The 20,726-nt window shown below is 39.9% G+C and overlaps 1 protein-coding gene across 1 annotated transcript in view; it reads left to right on the forward strand.

Moving 5' to 3' along the window:
• adgrl4 (adhesion G protein-coupled receptor L4) overlaps positions 1-20,726 on the forward strand; it is a 37,637-nt gene that overhangs the window by 3,275 nt on the left and 13,636 nt on the right. The window contains exons 4-10 of the mRNA XM_060941584.1: positions 6,892-7,041; positions 7,132-7,202; positions 12,067-12,234; positions 12,424-12,607; positions 15,525-15,641; positions 15,761-15,960; positions 16,259-16,438. Coding sequence (XP_060797567.1) covers positions 6,892-7,041; positions 7,132-7,202; positions 12,067-12,234; positions 12,424-12,607; positions 15,525-15,641; positions 15,761-15,960; positions 16,259-16,438 — 1,070 coding nt within the window. The remainder of the gene's footprint in view (positions 1-6,891; positions 7,042-7,131; positions 7,203-12,066; positions 12,235-12,423; positions 12,608-15,524; positions 15,642-15,760; positions 15,961-16,258; positions 16,439-20,726) is intronic.

Here is a 20,726-nt window from a genome sequence, read left to right on the forward strand (position 1 = left end):
TGAAAACAGGGTCGCATACTTTTTTATTTTGATCTGGTGATAATTTGAGGGGGCGGCATGGCGGTGCAGTGGTTACCCTTATCAAAAAGAAGTATACTTCAAGTTCATTTTATTAATTATACTTAAGTAAAGTTAAAGTACATTTCCTTAAGTATACTTTTGTGTACCAAGTATACTGATATCAATGTACTTACAGTATACTTGTAAGTAAACTAATCTAATACTTGTTGGGACTAAATTGGCCACTTTTAGTTTATAAAAAGTATACTTGAAGTCTAACAGAAGTAAACTTCGAGTATACAACTAGTATTTTTATTTCGTACTGTAAGTATACCACAAGTAAACTTATATACTAATAGTTTACTAGTTCTATACTTGTAGTCCACTCTTTAGTTTACAAAAGCATACTTCATAGTAGACTGGAAATATACTATGAGTTTACTTGTTTTATACTTCTAGTCCACTTTTTAGTTTACTAAAGTATACTTTGTAGTATACTGGAAATATACTATTGGTTTACTCGTTACACACTTCTAGTCCACAAAAGTATATTTTATAGCATATTGAAGACATAGTATTAGTTACTGGTTATATACATCTAGTCCACTTTTTAGTTTTGAAGTATACTGCAATTACCCTTCTAGGTATACTATTAGTTTTCTAGCCCGAACCCTTACCTCATGCACACTATCAGTAGACAACTTAAGTGTTTTGTACCTTAAGTTACAATGAAGTTATAAAGGTAAGAATTCACAAAATAACAACAGATACTCAGGATTAAGAACATATTAATCTTCTTTAAAAATCAAAAATTGAAGCAACATTGTAGTAAATGCCAAAGTATAAAAACATGGCAATGACAACTGAAATTGACATCCAAGCTCTAAAGAAAAATAAATAAATAAATAAAATTAATTATCCCACTCAGGAGAAATTAAAAAAAAAAAAAAACCTTATATGGAACCACAGACATACCCAAGAGTCAACAATGCTGAACCACAACTACAGGGCAAGTACACTTAAACAGAAGGCACAAATATTTTAATACTTTATTAAACTTTTGTTAAGTATATCTTGATCAAAAGTATAAGTTTAAGTATAAGCTTAATATACTTAGACTTTTCAGTATAAGCCAAGTATACTTATGCATAACTTTATATCTCTGATAAGTAAATAAAAAGCAAACTGAAAGCATACTCTCTTATTTTTAGTTTAAAAGAAGTATACTAGAAGCACACTTGAATAAACTTCTTTTTTGTAAGGGTAGCTCTGTCACCTCACAGCAAGAAGGTTCCAGAACCTCACAGCAGATGAGGGCCTTTCTCTGTGGAGTTTGCATGTTCTCCCCGTGTCTGCGTGGGTTTCCTCTGGGTGCTCCGGTTTCCCCCACAGTCCAAAGACATGCAGTTAGGCTAACTGGCTCCTCTAAATTGTCCATTGATCAAGCTTGGAGAGGGATGGGCTCCACCAAGTTTAAAATGCCCTAGACACACCAATGATGGACTGCTGAAATGTCGTCAGTGTTGCCCTAACAGCCTTTGGTGGCTATGCAGAAAAGAAGAAGAAGACAATTTGAGTAAAACATTTTAACCAATCAGTTCAAAAATATTCTAGAAACTGAATAGACAGTTTCTTCTCTTTAAAACTGTAAACCTGAAATCATGTGCTATTGGTCTGTACAGTTTTAATGTTAATGCTATAATAGCAGTTTTGCATATCATTCATATTGGGCTGTATTCAGAATTGCCAAGTTAAATTCAAAAGATACGTCAGTGTTTTTACGCACGCAAAGTCCCTCATATTCAGTATTGGTTTATGCAGCCACTTACAGTGGCGCTTGAAAGTTTGTGAACCCTTCAGAATTTTCTATATTTCTGCATAAATATGACCTAAAACATCATCAGATTTTCACACAAGTCCTAAAACTAGATAAAGAGAACCCAGTTAAACAAATGAGACAAAAATATTATACTCTGTCATTTATTTACTGAGGGCGGCACGGTGGTGTAGTGGTTAGCGCTGTCGCCTCACAGCAAGAAGGTCCTGGGTTCGAGCCCCGGGGCCGGCGAGGGCCTTTCTGTGTGGAGTTTGCATGTTCTCCCCGTGTCCGCGTGGGTTTCCTCCGGGTGCTCCGGTTTCCCCCACAGTCCAAAGACATGCAGGTTAGGTTAACTGGTGACTCTAAATTGACCGTAGGTGTGAATGTGAGTGTGAATGGTTGTCTGTGTCTATGTGTCAGCCCTGTGATGACCTGGCGACTTGTCCAGGGTGTACCCCGCCTTTCGCCCGTAGTCAGCTGGGATAGGCTCCAGCTTGCCTGCGACCCTGTAGAAGGATAAAGCGGCTAGAGATAATGAGATGAGATGAGATTTATTTACTGAGGAAAATGATCCAATATTACAGGTATGTGAGTGGCAAAAGTATGTGAACCTTTGCTTTCAGTATCTGGTGTGACCCCCTTGTGCAGCAACAACTGCAACTAAATGTTTCCGGTAACTGTTGATCAGTCCTGCACACCGGCTTGGAGGAATTTTAGCCCATTCCTCCGTACAGAACAGCTTCAACTCTGGGATGTTGGTGGGTTTCCTCACATGAACTGCTCGCTTCAGGTCCTTCCACAACATTTCGACTGGATTAAGGTCAGGACTTTGACTTGGCCATTCCAAAACATTAACTTTATTCTTCTTTAACCATTCTTTGGTAGAACGACTTGTGTGCTTAGGGTCGTTGTCTTGCTGCATGACCCACCTTCTCTTGAGATTCAGTTCATGGACAGATGTCCTGACATTTTCCTTTAGAATTCACTGGTATAATTCAGAATTCATTGTTCCATCAATGATGGCAAGCCGTTCTGGCCCAGATGCAGCAAAACAGGTCCAAACCGTGATACTACCACCACCATGTTTCACAGATGGGATAAGGTTCTTATGCTGGAATGCAGTGTTTTCCTTTCTCCAAACATAACGCTTCTCATTTAAACCAAGAAGTTCTAGTTTGGTCTCATCCATCCACAAAACATTTTTCCAGTAGCCTTCTGGCTTGTCCATGTGATCTTTAGCAAACTGCAGATGAACAACAATGTTTCTTTTGGAGAGCAGTGGCTTTTTCCATGCACCCCTGCCATGCACACCATTGTTGTTCAGTGTTCTCCTGATGGTGGACTCATGAACATTAACATTAGCCAATGTGAGAGAGGCCTTCAGTTGCTTAGAAGTTACCCTGGGGTCCTTTGTGACCTCGCTGACTATTACACGACTTGCTCTTGGAGTGATCTTTGTTGGTTGACCACTCCTGGGGAGGGTAACAATGGTCTTGAATTTCCTCCATTTGTACACAATCTGTCTGACTGTGGATTGGTGGAGTCCAAATTCTTTAGAGATGGTTTTGTAACCTTTTCCAGCCTGATGAGCATCAACAACGCTTTTTCTGAGGTCCTCAGAAATCTCCTTTGTTCGTGCCACTTCCACAAACATGTGTTGTGAAGATCAGACTTTGATAGATCCCTGTTCTTTAAATAAAACAGGGTGCCCACTCACACCTGATTGTCATCCCATTGATTGAAAACACCTGACTTTAATTTCACCTTCAAATTAACTGCTAATCCTAGAGGTTCACATACTTTTGCCACTCACAGATATGTAATATTGGATCATTTTCCTCAATAAATAAATGACCGAGTATAATATTTTGTCTCATTTGTTTAACTGGGTTCTCTTTATCTACTTTTAGGACTTGTGTGAAAATCTGATGATGTTTTAGGTCATATTTATGCAGAAATATAGAAAATTCAAAAGGGTTCACAAACTTTCAAGCACCACTGTATGCTGACTTTCTGAGCATTTCTTTCAGATTATTAATGGCCTGACTTGTGTGTAGTTCACATTTCTGAGGTTCCTTGAGTAGGAGCATCTGAGACAGGGTTTCTCAAAAGTGTCTAGACCATAGCCTTTAAAAACAAACATGCATTCAAGGGACATAAAATATAGAATGTAATATGATGTAACAAAATAGCAAGAAGAAGAAGAACTTTATTCATCACATGCTTGTGAAATTCCTCTCTGGATTTAACCCATCTGAAGCAGTGAACACACACATGCACACACACGTGAGCAATGAGCACACACGCATACCCAGAGCAGTGGGCAGCCATACTAACAGCGCCCGGGGAGCAGTTGGGAGTTAGGTACCTCGTTCAAGAGCACCTCAGCTCAAGGCCGTCCCATATTAACCTAACCGCATGTCTTTGAACTGCAAGAAACAATTAAAAAAAAAAAAAGGTGGGGGGCAATATGATGATACTCCGAAGATAGCAAGCATTCAATTAAAATTTTTAATGGGAGCCTATGATATTGCCAGTACATCTATTGATTCATGAATAGTCCTCGTTGTAATTAATCCCTGCAAATTTGGTTTACATTAACAATATGGCTTCCACCCTCATTATTCAACAGCTTATAAATTAGCACTTGATCCAGTATCCAGTACTTCCTATTATTTTGCATGACCTCCGATGTCCTCTATGCAGAAAAAAATTGATTACTCAAGTGTCATATTTATGTATTTAATATTGGCCTTCCATAGTTTTTTTTGAGTGTAATTACAGCCCTTAATATACATTTCAGCATGACATACTGTATTTTGGTTCCATTAAAATGTCAGAGAATAGAGCTGGATTTAATACTGCTCCTCACTCGTGCCAACATTGTGCGAGAAAAATGGGCTTAGTTCCAAGGTCAGAATTGTGCATAACCAAGACACACCTCTGTTTTACTCAAACTCCACCCTGGTATTTGTAATTCCTCTGCAACTTTCTGAGTAGTGTGTAAGTCTCTGGATACACCTGAGGTCTGAATAACAATGTGCAAAAGCTGCTAATATACAACCCCGATTCCAAAAAAGTTGGGACAAAGTACAAATTGTGAATAAAAACGGAATGCAATGATGTGGAAGTTTCAAAATTCCATATTTTATTCAGAATAGAACATAGATGACATATCAAATGTTTAAACTGAGAAAATGTATCATTTAAAGAGAAAAATTAGGTGATTTTAAATTTCATGACAACACCACATCTCAAAAAAGTTGGGACAAGGCCATGTTTACCACTGTGAGACATCCCCTTTTCTCTTTACAACAGTCTGTAAACGTCTGGGGACTGAGGAGACAAGTTGCTCAAGTTTAGGGATAGGAATGTTAACCCATTCTTGTCTAATGTAGGATTCTAGTTGCTCAACTGTCTTAGGTCTTTTTTGTCGTATTTTCCGTTTTATGATGCGCCAGATGTTTTCTATGGGTGAAAGATCTGGACTGCAGGCTGGCCAGTTCAGTACCCGGACCCTTCTTCTACGCAGCCATGATGCTGTAATTGATGCAGTATGTGGTTTGGCATTGTCATGTTGGAAAATGCAAGGTCTTCCCTGAAAGAGATGTCGTCTGGATGGGAGCATATGTTGCTCTAGAACCTGGATATACCTTTCAGCATTGATGGTGTCTTTCCAGATGTGTAAGCTGCCCATGCCACACACACTAATGCAACCCCATACCATCAGAGATGCAGGCTTCTGAACTGAGCGCTGATAACAACTTGGGTCGTCCTTCTCCTCTTTAGTCCGAATGACACGGCGTCCCTGATTTCCATAAAGAACTTCACATTTTGATTCGTCTGACCACAGAACAGTTTTCCGCTTTGCCACAGTCCATTTTATATGAGCCTTGGCCCAGAGAAGACGTCTGCGCTTCTGGATCATGTTTAGATTTGGCTTCTTCTTTGAACTATAGAGTTTTAGCTGGCAACGGTGGATGGCACGGTGAATTGTGTTCACAGATGATGTTCTCTGGAAATATTCCTGAGCCCATTTTGTGATTTCCAATACAGAAGCATGCCTGTATGTGATACAGTGCCGTCTAAGGGCCCAAAGATCACGGGCACCCAGTATGGTTTTCCGGCCTTGACCCTTACGCACAGAGATTCTTCCAGATTCTCTGAATCTTTTGATGATGTTATGCACTGTAGATGATGATATGTTCAAACTCTTTGCAATTTTACACTGTCGAACTCCTTTCTGATATTGCTCCACTATTTGTCGGCGCAGAATTAGGGGGATTGGTGATCCTCTTCCCATCTTTACTTCTGAGAGCCGCTGCCACTCCAAGATGCTCTTTTTATACCCAGTTATGTTAATGACCTATAGCCAATTGACCTAATGAGTTGCAATTTGGTCCTCCAGCTGTTCCTTTTTTGTACCTTTAACTTTTCCAGCCTCTTATTGCCCCGTCCCAACTTTTTTGAGATGTGTTGCTATCATGAAATTTCAAATGAGCCAATATTTGGCATGAAATTTCAAAATGTCTCACTTTCGACATTTGATATGTTGTCTATGTTCTATTGTGAATACAAAATCAGTTTTTGAGATTTGTAAATTATTGCATTCCGTTTTTATTTACAATTTGTACTTTGTCCCAACTTTTTTGGAACTGGGGTTGTAATACTAGACTCACTTCACTCAACTCTGTAAGGCTCATGAGTTCATGGGGTGGTATGGCAGTGTAGTGGTTAGCATGGTCGCCTCCCAGCAAGAAGGTTCTGGGTTCGAACCCAGCGGCCGGCGAGGGCTTTTCTGTGTAGAGTTTGCATGTTCTCCCCATGTGCAAAGACATGCAGTTAGGTTGACATGGGGCAACCTTGGGCTGAGGTGCCCTTGAGCAAGGTACCTAACCCCTGGGTGCTCTGGTGTGGCTGCCCACTGCTGTGTGTGTGTGTGTGTGTGTGTGTTTTCACTGCTTCAGATGGGTTAAATGCAGAGGATGAATTTCACTGTACTTGAAGTGTGCATGCGACAAATAAAGGTTTCTTCTACGTGTTTGATCAAACCTTTCTCCTCTATCTTGTAGATGATGATGAGTGTGCATACGAACAGAATTGTGGGCCATTCTCTAAATGTCACAACACACATGGCTCTTTCTACTGCTCATGCCAAAGAGATTATACAACATCATCAGGAAAGATCTGCTTTCAGCCGAATAGTGGGACTGAGTGTAAAGGTGACTTCAGCAAGCATGCTACTGTTTGATGAATTTATGAATTTCATATTTTCTGTTCTAAAACTTACTAAGGTGTGTTTGATTTCTCAGAGGACCCAAATAAGGACTGCCATCGTGACATGGGATGTCTAACAATGACTGTTAAAAACACAGTTAAAAATGTAAGTATGCTGTAATGCATCAATGAAATATTTAAAACATTCCAACATAATGTACCATTGTTTATATATATATATATATATATATATATATATATATATATATATATATAACACCCATATTGTTACAGTATCCTGTACATATTGCTTTCTTTTTATGGTAAAAAAAAAGATAAATTAAAATGAAAATTAAAATAATAAAAAATATTACACACACACATACACACAGACAGACAGGGCGGCACGGTGGTGTAGTGGTTAGCGCTGTCGCCTCACAGCAAGAAGGTCCTCGGTTCGAGCCCCATGGCCGGCGAGGGCCTTTCTGTGCGGAGTTTGCATGTTCTCCCTGTGTCCGCGTGGGTTTCCTCCGGGTGCTCCGGTTTCCCCCACAGTCCAAAGACATGCAGGTTAGGTTAACTGGTGACTCTAAATTGACCGTAGGTGTGAATGTGAGTGTGAATGGTTGTCTGTGTCTATGTGTCAGCCCTGTGATGACCTGGCGACTTGTCCAGGGTGTACCCCGCCTCTCGCCCGTAGTCAGCTGGGATAGGCTCCAGCTTGCCTGCGACCCTGTAGAACAGGATAAAGCGGCTAGAGATAATGAGATGAGATATATATATATATATATATTTAATTTTTAAAGCATTGTAAATAAATATTTTAAAAATGCAGGATAAAGAAACTTTTAAGATACAGTATAAATACTGGGGAAGGAACACTATGAAAAATTAATGGCAGGATAATCAGTTTATTAATCAGAGGGATGCAGCTGAAGGTTTTACTTTTTTTGGATACACAAACAACTGGAATATTTTTAAAAGAAGAAATATTTTCAGAGATATGCACTCTCTTCAAAACAATAAAAACACACGGTTCTGTATCATGTGTTATGATGTACCAGTATTTGGTCACTCCTCTAAAAAAATACAAACCACAATCTGTCATTATTCTACTAATGGACATATACCGCAGTATATTAACAGGGTTATTTCTCTGAGATTCAGAGCAAGAAGGATGAGGACACCAGGATATGACATAGCATGTGTATGTGTGAATACATAGAGATGATCCCAGCCATTAGATAGCTAACGGTGACCTTTGTTTCCTTTACACATTTTCCTCAGACCTTGGAGGTCATGTTGTGTTGTGTTGTGTTGTGTACAGTCATTATCATCAATGGCTTTCTGGGAAACAGGGCTTGTTTTTCCGGGCAGGAGTGAAGTAATGAGGATTTATTTATAAGCAAGTGTATGATCATGAATCCAGTCAAAGTGCTCACCCTCTTTGATGTTCTAATATCGGTATATGAGTGAGAATAGTGCTCTCTGGTGGCACAACTGAGATGATACCAGCAAAGTAGCACAATTAAATCTTCGTTAAGTCTAATCTAATTTGTTTTGTTGCTCTGCACTCTGAATAATCAGTCGTTCCAGCTTTACAGTGACAATACCAAATTTCTTCATAACAGCCTACATTTGTCCTCAAAGGAAAGAACTGAGGGGGAAAAAAAACCCACATTACTTTATATGTTGATCTGAAGAGATCTAATCTGAAAATAATATCCATACAATTTTGCAGGTTTACATCCTACCGAGTTTTGTAATTCTATTTATTTTTGCTTAAACATTTCATTGAGTTAAAGTGCAACGAAAAATTGACAGTGAGATAATGGTACATCTTAATATCAGAGTTTTTCTTTTATCATTGTTTCTTCTTACAACCTCATACCTTCAAGGAGGAAGACTATAAATGATGCTATGACAGAGAGTTTATAAAAGTATTTGGTTAGGGAAGAGTAACTTTTGTTTGTTGAACCCTTTCAGCCTAAATTACTTACCTTGGGACTGTGTTATTTTGTTTTATATTTTTATTATTAAAGCTTGTATTAGGAAAAAAAAAGGGCAACATGATGGCACAGTGTTAGCAATGCACTGAAACTCATCACAGCTCCTGAGTCTCTGGTGGTGTTAGATTGCTTGTAGGAGTGATTGAGTGTGTAGATGTGTATGAATGATGCTCTGAGATGGAATGGTGTCCCAACAGGGGTGAATTTTGCTGCCTGGTGCGCAGTGTTACAGTGAGAGGCTCCGGATCCACTGTGACCCTGCAGGATAAAACGTTTACTGAAGATAAATGAACAAATGAACTTTCAATATACAGTATACAGCGGGGTCCAAAACTCTGACACCACATTGAAAATCATTGTATTTTTTTGGCTTGGGTTTTTTTTCCCACTTAGAACTGGAAATAAACAGAAGGTTGTAGAGTTTTGGAATATTTAAAACAAAGAAAGAAAATGTTCAATATCTTCAATATTTAATATTTGGGGCGGCACGGTGGTGTAGTGGTTAGCGCTGTCGCCTCACAGCAAGAAGGTCCGGGTTCGAACCCCGTGGCCGGCGAGGGCCTTTCTGTGCGGAGTTTGCATGTTCTCCGCGTGGGTTTCCTCCGGGTGTTCCGGTTTCCCCCAAAGACATGCAGGTTAGGTTAATTGGTGACTCTAAATTGACTGTAGGTGTGAATGTGAGTGTGAATGGTTGTCTATGTGTCAGCCCTGTGATGACCTGGCGACTTGTCCAGGGTGTACCCCGCCTTTCGCCCGTAGTCAGCTGGGATAGGCTCCAGCTTGCCTGCGACCCTGTAGAAGGATAAAGCGGCTAGAGATAATGAGATGAGATATAATATTTGAGATTATGCACTATTTCGAAGCCCCTATTTAAAAGTAAGCAAATTTGTGATAGAGACCATGTTAAATGTGGGACGCAAAAGGTCAAATTTTCCTCGAGTTTGATCCATTCCAGTAAAGTACGTGTTCAGATGACACTCAAATGGATCTGATATCACATGAATTGCTATGTTTTACAAATAAGTGGAGTCCATGCCAGTTAAAATGCCCCGTCATTTTGTACAATACATAGCAAAATGGGGAAATACCAAATACTAAGAAATTCACAAATTCTTGTAAATATTTCTAAATTAGTTTAGTGCTCATAATAAATAAATAATATTACTAATAATAATAATAATGTAAAATAAATAAATAAATAAATAAATCCATCCATCCATTATCTGTAGCTGCTTTATCCTGTTCTACAGGGTCGCGGGCAAGCTGGAGCCTATCCCAGCGGACTGTGGACGAGAGGCGGGGTACACCCTGGACAAGTCGCCAGGTCATCACAGGGCTGACACAGAGACAAACAACCATTCACACCTACGGTCAATTTAGACCCTCCAGTTAGCCTAACCTGCATGTCTTTGGGGGAAACCGGAGCACCCGGAGGAAACCCACGCGAACACGGGGAGAACATGCAAACTCTGCACAGAAAGGCCCTCCATCGGCAACTGGGCTCGAGCCCAGGACCTTCTTGCTGTGAGGCGACAGCGCTAACCACTACACCACCATGCCTCCTACTAAATAGATTCAATTTGAAAAAAATAATAAGCAATTATTGGACAAGGCTGGGGCGGCACGGTGGTGTAGTGGTTAGCGCTGTTGCCTCACAGAAAGAAGGTCCGGATTCGAGCCCCAAGGCCAGTGAGGGCCTTTCTGTGTGGAGTTTGCATGTTCTCCCCGTGTCTGCATGGGTTTCCTCCGGGTGCTCCGGTTTCCCCCACAGTCCAAAGAGATACAGGGTTAACTGGTGACTCTAAATTGACCGTAGGTGTGAATGTGAGTGTGAATGGTTGTCTGTGTCTATGTGTCAGCCCTGTGATGACCTGGCGACTTGTCCAGGGTGTACCCCGCCTTTCGCCCGTAGTCAGCTGGGATAGGCTCCAGCTTGCCTGCGACCCTGTAGAAGGATAAAGCAGCTAGAGATAATGAGATGTACAAGGCTGAATAAAATATAGTGATTTGTTTGTGGTGAGCCGATGTGATTTGCAGATGCTGAAGGCAGACACTAACAAATCACGATATTTTGTGAAAACTGAGTTCAGTCATTGTTTTATCATTCAAATGATTATTATTTTTGAAATACTGATTATAAAGTTATAAAGTTCATATGACAAGTCAAACGATAACGAAGAAATCAAATGCAGTCACTTATATTTACATCTCATTGAACTCAAAATACAAAAGTGTGAAGTAACTGCCCGTGAGCAGACCATTATTTGTGGACAGTTATTTGCAGTTCTCTTAGCCAGTCAAAATGGCGTCAAGCATAATTTGAATGATAATGCAAGACAGAAACATTTTCATGAGTGGTACTAGTTGTACATCACTATATTAATCTATTTGCCATATATATTTGTATTTTGTAAGTTTAGCTTATAATGTTTTGGGATTCCTTCACTGTTTCCTGTATTGGTGTAGAATGAGGTGTTTTTTTTTTTTTTTTTGTAAAAAGTATTCAGTCTCCTTATAACAGCATACTGCATTTGTTGAAGTCATGGCATAGTTTCTAGAACGAAACGTCTGGACCCCCAGGCACATTCTGGGAATTGAAAAGGATAAATATTTAGAAATCTCCAGCACCCTGCTGCTGAATTACACACCGAAAGCTTGCCATGCTTCTGTACACATGTAAACACTACTGGCAGGATAGAATGACCTTGAATTCAGAACTCACGTCATTTCCTTTTGCGCTTCTGCTTTTGCTGACCCAGTCTGTTTGGGCTTTTAGGAGAAAAAAAAAAAACTTCTATGTGGTTCACTTTGCAATTTTGAGGAGTCCCACTACAATGTCATAATGAAATCCAACATTTGCCCTTGCACTTATTGCACATTACTTTAAGTGTGATTAAGACATCCGAGGCAGTCAGTGAAGCAAAAATTTGCAATTGCTGTAATTTAGAGTACATGCTGTCACTGATGGGTAATCACACTGCCGAAGGGTGTTTAAAGCCTCTTAATCTCTTCTCTTTGTAGATCATTAACCTGCCAGATCCACAGCAGCAAATGGAGGAGATAAAAAAACAAACATCAGGTGACCTTGCTCCAGTTGCAATAATCTCTTATATTGATGCCATGGAAGCCTCTGCATTACGGTTTGCGAATGAGTCTCAGAAAGACAGTGCCATAAATGCCACGATCAGGGTAATTTCGACACATTCTCCCCTGAACAGTTCTCAAAGTGTGCTTCAGTAAATATTTGATGCGCTATTGAGTCCTTATCAACAATAAAAACTCAGATTAAATATCAAGCAATATGTATATATCTATGTTAGATATTAAACATCTGTCTTAAGCCTAAAACATGACCATTTAGGATGCATTATTTTGTAGAATTTGGTCCAAAGTGTGAATAACCTGGTGGAAAAGGAGGAAAAGGTGGCATGGAAGAGAATGAGGGAAGATACCAAGGACCATTACATAACTAAGTTACTACACACAGCGGAGCAGGGTGCAGTGGTACTTTCTAAAGCCTACAAACATTCAGCTGAAGTGGAAATCAAAACAGCTGACGTAGGTAAGGCAAGAAAATTTTGCCTTTTTAAAAATTCACAGGGTTGAAATTCAGAAAAATGCACAAGTTATTGCCTGTAACACAAGTGCACAAGCACACTTGTTCAGAAATACCCCTAGAAAATCAACTGCTCGGATATTACTTTTTTTTTTGCTATTCTTTGTTAAAAACAGAAAAGTAGAGTGTCTACTTGCACCTTGGTGAAATCACCTTGGCTGTGAATGAATGAATCACAGTGCACTTTTTTCAGCAACATTAGCACAGCTAAGTAGTTAGGTTCACTAGGTTATATGTCACAGCCATTTGGCCTAAGTCTGGGCTGCCAACTCTCACGCAATGAGCGTGAGACACACGCATTTGATTGTCTTCACACGCTCACACGCCATACCTCCGATTTCTCATGCTAGAAAAAAAAAAATCTAGTTTACCTATCTAATCTAGGCTACCCACTGCGTCGTGCCAACCACTTGCGATTGATCAATTACGCCTTACACATGGCTAAACAGGCAGAGAGGTGTTCCCTTCTGTACACACTCCCCTATGGTAGGTGGCGCATCTAATGATGCTGCACTCGCCGGAAGTTGGATAATTGCCTACCGTCAATTTAGAGGAAGAGGAGGGAGAAGAAGGTATCCAAGTTGAAGACGGGTGTCTCAGACAGGTTTGTACATATGCACGCCAATGTGTGGTGTTACTGGCGTAATTATGAACTTATATAAAATTTCTTAATCGTTTTAGCCTATAAATGTTGTGAGAATATTTAATGCCATATCGAGAGCTGTGTGCTAGGCATGCTAAATCATTATAGGCCTACTGCCATGCCACAGCCTCTATCTTCCCCAACAAGCAGCACGGGAGAGCACCTCCTTAGCACACGGTTATTAAGGCGCATTTTTAGTTTGTTTACTGTATGTTATCATACTTTATGACTTTATTTGAAGCCATACGGGAAATGTTGTAAAATAAAGCAAGTAAGAGATAATATTACAAATGCAAGAAGAGCCATTAGCCACCATACCTATTGTTTATTTACAGGGTATTTATTTTTAATTATTTATGATGTATGTAATTGCTCAGTTAAAGTAAATAAAGCACGGTCACCTGTAATATCAAAGAACTTGAACTTGTGAATAATTAAAAAAAAGACAGAGAACAATATACTGAGGAGACAGGGTTTCAAAGAGGGCAAGACAGGTAGAGAATATTTGTCAGATAACAGGCCCTGACAAATGCTCTATTACTAATAAGAAACATAGATAAGAAATAAATTAATAAGAAATATATTAATATAGCTTATTTAAGTGTGACCAAAATTTTTAAGCCCAACTTTGTGTGCACATTCCCACCTATGGCCAAGGTTCAGCTTTTTGTGTTTCAATACTGTTCAAACTTAATCATTTTAATATTTCTTGTAGCACATGCACATTTTGCTTACTGTTTAAGCATTTTATTTGTTCTTTTGCTGTTGATATTTTTCCCCATGGGGCGGCACGGTGGTGTAGTGGTTAGTGCTGTCGCCTCACAGCAAGAAGGTCCGGGTTCGAGCCCCGCGGCCGGCGAGGGCCTTTCTGTGCGGAGTTTGCATGTTCTCCCCATGTCCGCGTGGGTTTGCTCCGGTTTCCCCCACAGTCCAAAGACATGCAGGTTAGGCTAACTGGTGGCTCTAAATTGACCGTAGGTGTGAGTGTGAATGGTTGTCTGTGTCTATGTGTCAGCCCTGTGATGACCTAGCGACTTGTCCAGGGTGTACCCCGCCTTTCGCCCGTAGTCAGCTGGGATAGCCTCCAGCTTGCCTGCGACCCTGTAGAACAGGATAAAGCGGCTAGAGATAATGAGATGAGATTTTTCCCCATGCCAATCTTCTGCTGAACCCAGTGGTGGGGAAAGCCCTTAAATGCATAATGAATAGTCAGTGAGGGACAATCTTATTTTTTGCAACAGTTATTAAAAACTTAACATTTAGTTTCAATTCAGGAGGTGTTTAGGCTTAGCTGATGAAATATTTTCAAACATGAACTTGCCTTTAAATCTGAAACACAGGTCTATAGGGCTACAGGAACATTGGCAGTCATCTGTAGTTTTCTAGTGTGGGGGCTTTTAAGCCAAAACTTGGTGTTTTTGTTGGCCACAAGCTGAAGGCCTGGCAAGTCAGGGTGTGTAAGAATGTAGGTATGGCACAGCAGGCCACTCCAAAAATCCACCAGAATGCAGGAACATCTACTAAATCCAAAATCTCACCCCCCCCATTGTCCATCTCCAGCTGGACGACCCACAAACAAAACACCAGAATGCAGGGGGACAAGGGAATATCAAACTGAATACAAAATTCCCACTTACTGCATGGTGTGCGGAAAAATTTTGCCGTCGAATCCCCCCCCCCCAAAAAAAATCTCACTCCAAGGAATTTCGAAAAGTTGGCAGCCCTGCCTAAGCAGCGAGCTGAGTTTCCTAACTATACATTATAGCTATTTGGCTTTAGTCATTATCCAAGTTTGCTAACTATACACTATATTAAAGCTATTTGTCTTTACGAGCTAACCTAGCCAGGTTTGCTAACAAACTAGTTAATGTAACGATAATGTAATTATGTAACGAAAACCAAGCACTAAAAAGCTAAACTATTATCCTACCTTAGGTAAATGAACAGCTAAGTTTGAGGATAACTATTATATTGTGTACGTAGTCATGGTCACTAGCAAGTTAAATATCAGGCTAAATTAGCCCTAATGTTCCTATATACTGTAGAGGGAGACCAGGTTACAGGGTGGAAATTAGCAAAGGTCTAAATTAGGTGTGAATATATAGATTTTGATTTTTTACCTGGGTGCAAACAGCCTTTACAAAAAATCAGTGGCAAATCATCTGCTGAGCGACTGTTCGGTCATCTGATTTGATCATCATGCATTTCTCTATTTTACAGAATTGAAACTCTACAAATTTGACCCCCAGAAAAAACAGAACTCCAGCGTCTCAGCATCAATAGGTGGCGATTTGATTTCACTTAGTCCCAAATATATGAAAGAAGGAAATACAAATGGTAAGAATTCAGAATTTCATCTTTCTTTCCTTTTTAACAAGGCATTTGCTAATTCCAGTGTTAATCTGACATATTGCATGATGACAGATGTGAGTATGTGGATGATATTTTGTGCATAGGGAGTTTCTCTGTTATATTCCTGCACTACGATAGCATTGGGCCTCTGATGAAGCCCAATTCTGACCCTGGGGTGAACGACTACAGCCGATACGCTGAAGCAGGAGAGATCACAGTAAATTCTCCTGTAATAGCAGCTGCCATAAGCCCACTGAATGCTTTTCCCTTGGATCATGTGACCTTCACTCTAAAACACAACGAGGTACTTGCCTATATTCAGTCTGAAGCATGCAAACAATAATATTTTGAGAGAAAATACTGTAGGTACATAAATACTGTATTCCTACTATAAGATATTACTGTAAGATTTCTATATATACACTTCTATTATATGTCTATTTGTATAATATAAGGTACTACACTAATATTCAGTGCGAGGCATATGCCTCTAGGAAATGTATGACGTGTAATATACTCTATAGTCTTACCCTCTAGGATATCATACACAGTACTTCCTGCTTTTTCCATATAAATTAATAATTTTCATCTTCTCAATTTAGCCTATAGACCCTGAAACTGATCAAACCAAATGCGCTTTCTGGGACTATTCACTAAGCAACATGAATGGTCATTGGTCCATTGAGGGCTGTCAGCGCTCTCGTGTCAACAAGACCCACACAACCTGCTCCTGTAATCATCTGACACACTTTGCCATCCTCATGTCCTCTGGCCGTGCCAATGTAAGTTTGCCAAATGTCAACAAATAAAGTCAACTGGAGTGTGATGAAATCCCTTTGGTATCAATATATCTGTGCAAATTCATATATATTCAGAGACATCTTTTACCCTATTATTATTGGATGAGTATCAACAGATTTTATTGGTCACAATATACAGTACTGTCCAAAAGTCTTAGGTACATGTAAAGAAATGCTGTAGACTAAAAATGACTGGAAAAATAATGAAATGAAATGTTTCAACATTAAAAAAAAATGCTATAAAGAGTAAGCAGTAAACCATAATAAATGAAACAAAGTCAATATTTGGTGTGAGATGACCTTTAAAAAATCATAGTCTCAGGTACAATGAGTGCAGTTTTATGCGGAAATGAGCTGTAGGTTTTCCTGAGCATCTTACAGAACCAGCCACAGTTCTTCTTTGTCACGCTCGCTTCTTCATTTTGCACCAAAACCCGGCAGCCTTCATTATGTTTTCTTTTTTAATCTGAAAAGTGCTCTCTTATGTAATATGCTGCTCAGATCCCCCCCCCAAAAAAAATTCTGTAGCATTTAATTTTGTGCTGGAAAAAAACCCGAAAGTTTGAACTCTAAAATGTTTTTGTACTGACTCGAAGTCATAAAATAGAAATCTATAACAAAGTCTGTATGAAAAATGCCTAAGACTTTTGCACAGTATTGTATTTGTGACAAACGTCACACTTTAAAGTGCATATTCTGGACCAATTTCAGGTTTTTTTATATGAAAGTATGTCCCTTTACACTGTAAAAAATGATTTGTTGTTTTAACTTAAAAAAGTTAGTGCAAGGGTTGCCTAAAGGGCTGCCTTAAAATTTTGAGTTCACTGAAATTAATATAGTAAGTTCACAACAATTTAACTTACTATGTGAATTCCAGTGAACTCAAAATTTTAAGGCAGCCCTTGCACTAACTTTTTTAAGTTAAAACAACAAATATTTTTTTTACAGTGTACACACTCATCCAGAAGGGTAATTTTGCACAAGGCCATCTGTCTACAGCAGAAAAAAATAAAATAACAAAACGCGTCTGGAAAAATCACAAGGGAGTCTGGAGCCAGATTCGTGACGTCACCTGCGGAAGCGCCAGCAGGCTGCGCGAGCTTTGCACAGTTTCAGTGCACAGCCTGTGTACACCAAGCGCTCCCATTTCTCTCTCATTGTCTGGTCTTTTGGGAAACGATGAGTGCTAATCCCATCATGATTGGTGTTGCTACACCCTCCTACGATACATCTGTTAACCATTTTAATAATTATGCGATAACGTTGAAGAAATTTGCAGAAAACCACCAGGTCGTTTTCTCATAAATAAACCAGGGCTGACATGACGTCATGAAAATCAGTGTTTCCCGGGAAATCCAAATGTCAAGTTTTTTCAGAGGCAGACCAATTCGCCTCAAATGGCTTGATTTCAACTGAATTTTTCTGGTATTGCGCAAGGTAAAAAAATTGCACAAAATGCAAAATGTGACAGATATTTGACCAAAATTCAATATAAAATAGGAGAATTACATTGATTTTGCTCCTGAATTTACCCGTGATATGCCCTTTAAGCTTATTTTTCAGTTATTTGTCCTAAAGAACAGCACAGAGATGATTCACACATAGGGGAAGATGGTACAGAGCACAGACATTAAAGCTGTGTTCACATATATACCGGTACGATAGTGGTATAACTGTATCGATACAAAGAATACCGGTACAGTTTAGTGCATCTGTCCACACTAGTGAGAAATGTTTGCGGTTTTCTTTCACGGTAGCTGAAATGCACGTGCGCGAAATGTTTCCGTGGTTACCGAGTAACTTCCTTCCGAGAATATGGCGGATGAAACGACGCGTGTGTGCTTTTTGTTGTCAATGTGCAGTCTGTATTTCTGGTGGTCATTTATTCAGTCGAATCGTATAAAATGTGCGAGGCAGATGAGAAAGAAACAAAGAAAATGAATCTCCGTTCTTCACTATTTTATTCAGCGAAGACATCGATTGAGGTGTGTGACTTTGCGCATTATATTTGTATCGATACAGAGCCGCTTCATCTGTCCACACTACAGCGAAGTGCTACAGTACCAATACTGTTACCGATACAGTTATACCGCTACAGTACCGGTATAGTTGCTAGTGTGGACAGGTGTTGCGGTACGAAAGTAGTTTCGTATCGGTACAAAATCCCTAGTGTGGACAGGGTAATAGTCTATCAGCCACTGAACAATTATGATGATATCCTCATTCAAATCTGCATTCATTTTAAATTCAATTACATTTCTAATGGTCACTTTTGAGCAACCAAGTGTCTAGAAATGTTGTTTGTCAGATATAAGCCAATGTTGTATTGCTGTAGTTGCTTTTTTTGGATTGTGGGGAAGCACACTCACTGCCCCATTTAGGCCAAGTTTACATTAGACTGTATCTGTCTCGTTTTCTTCGCGGATGCACTGTCTGTTTACATTAAAATGCCTGGAAACGCCGGGAAACGGGAATCCGCCAGGGTCCACGTATTCAATCCAGATCGTGTCTGATCCGGTGCTGTGTAAACATTGAGAATACACGGATACGCTGTGCTGAGCTCTAGCTGGCGTTGTCATTGGACAACGTCACTGTGACATCCACCTTCCTGATTCGCTGGCATTGGTCATGTGACGCGACTGCTGAAAAACGGCGCGGACTTCCGCCTTGTATCACCTTTCATTAGAGAGTATAAAAGTATGAAAATACTGCAAATACTGATGCAAATACTGCCCATTGTGTAGTTATGATGGTCTTTAGGCTTGCCATCCTTCCACTTGCAAGTGGTAAGTGACTTGCGCACAGCGGCTCAGTCCCGAATCACTGCTCGTGCACTACACTCGCGCGCTCTGTGAGCTGCGCAGGGCCGGAGTGCGCACCCTCCAGAGGGCACTCGCTGTTCAGGGCGGAGTGATTTGGAGCGCAGCCGCTGAGGAGGAAGCGCTGAGCCGCACTGACACATTTCAACTTACGTGCCGAATTAGTCATGTGATTAGCGTATCCGTGTATTGGTGTTGCTGTGTGCACGCAAATCGTGTATTGGCGTTGCTGTGTGCACGCTAATCGTTTTTAAAAACGTTAATCTGATGATCCGCTGATACGGTCTAATGTAAACCCCACCTTAGTTTAGTCAAGATATTATTGTACCTAGTGGTCAAAATGGGAACTTCAGCAAGCCCTAACAGACCCAGTGGGGCAGGAATCACTCTGTCCCAATTTGTTCATCAGGGCTGTGAAAAATCCACGGATTTGCAGAATTCCGTGGATTTGATTGCAAAAATACCATTAAAAAAAAAAGTAGGGGGTGGGGGTACTCTGCTAATGGTTGGGGACCATAATTGCTAACAAGTACATTGTTTACTGGATGGGGGGGAAATCTAACACCAAGTGTCTCTGTATTTTACGACATTGTACAAGATATATATACGACATAGTAGACTGTTTTATGACATGGCGCCATTTCTTTCTTACCATTTTCGGGTTACTCTTTTCAAACACGTGCTAACAATATAGCTTGCGATTAAGTGATGATAAAAGATTTTTTCGGTATGTCTGTGTCGCGGAGAGACATTGTACAGACGGAGGATGGCGATTATGACAATGTGAAAAAAGTAGACAAGGAAAACGGTATCAAGAATCCGTGGAATTGGAGGTGGCTGGAATTCAAAGTTGGAAATGAATATCTTTATGAACACATCCGAAAGATCAAGGAACCAGGCAAGGCGTACTGCACGTCATGCCATCAGGATGTAAAATACGGATCAGGAGGAAGAACACGCTCGGTCAATCATGTGCAGGAAAAGAAACACGCAGACTGCTGCAGAACTATTCAAGAAGAAAGACTTCCTTCATGATGCTGTTGACAGAAAGTTGTGTCAAAATCTGAGAACTGCATACAAGGCGTACAATGATGAAAAGGCAGAGAAGGCAAGGAGAAAAGAGCAGAGGAGGCATGAGAGTGGTGTGAGACCAGGTACAGTTAAGCTGCCATCAAAAAGCAAAGCAAAGGAGATCCTTGAAAGAGAAACAAAGAGAGCAAGGAAGAGCCATGTAGACAACCAGAGGGAAAAGAGTAGGATTAAAAAAAAACTGAAACAAATGCTGATGAAGAAAAGAAAATAAATTACCAAAAACATTATCTTGTAAATAGTTGTATATAAAACATTATTTTAGAATATTCTGTCTCTGGAAAAAAGACATTGTGGTGTTTTACTGAAATGGCAAGAAATAAAACAAGTTTTAAAGTGACAAAGGTATGTTATTGATATTT

This window comes from Neoarius graeffei, chromosome 15 (assembly GCF_027579695.1).
Source record: "Neoarius graeffei isolate fNeoGra1 chromosome 15, fNeoGra1.pri, whole genome shotgun sequence".
NCBI lineage: Eukaryota > Metazoa > Chordata > Actinopteri > Siluriformes > Ariidae > Neoarius > Neoarius graeffei.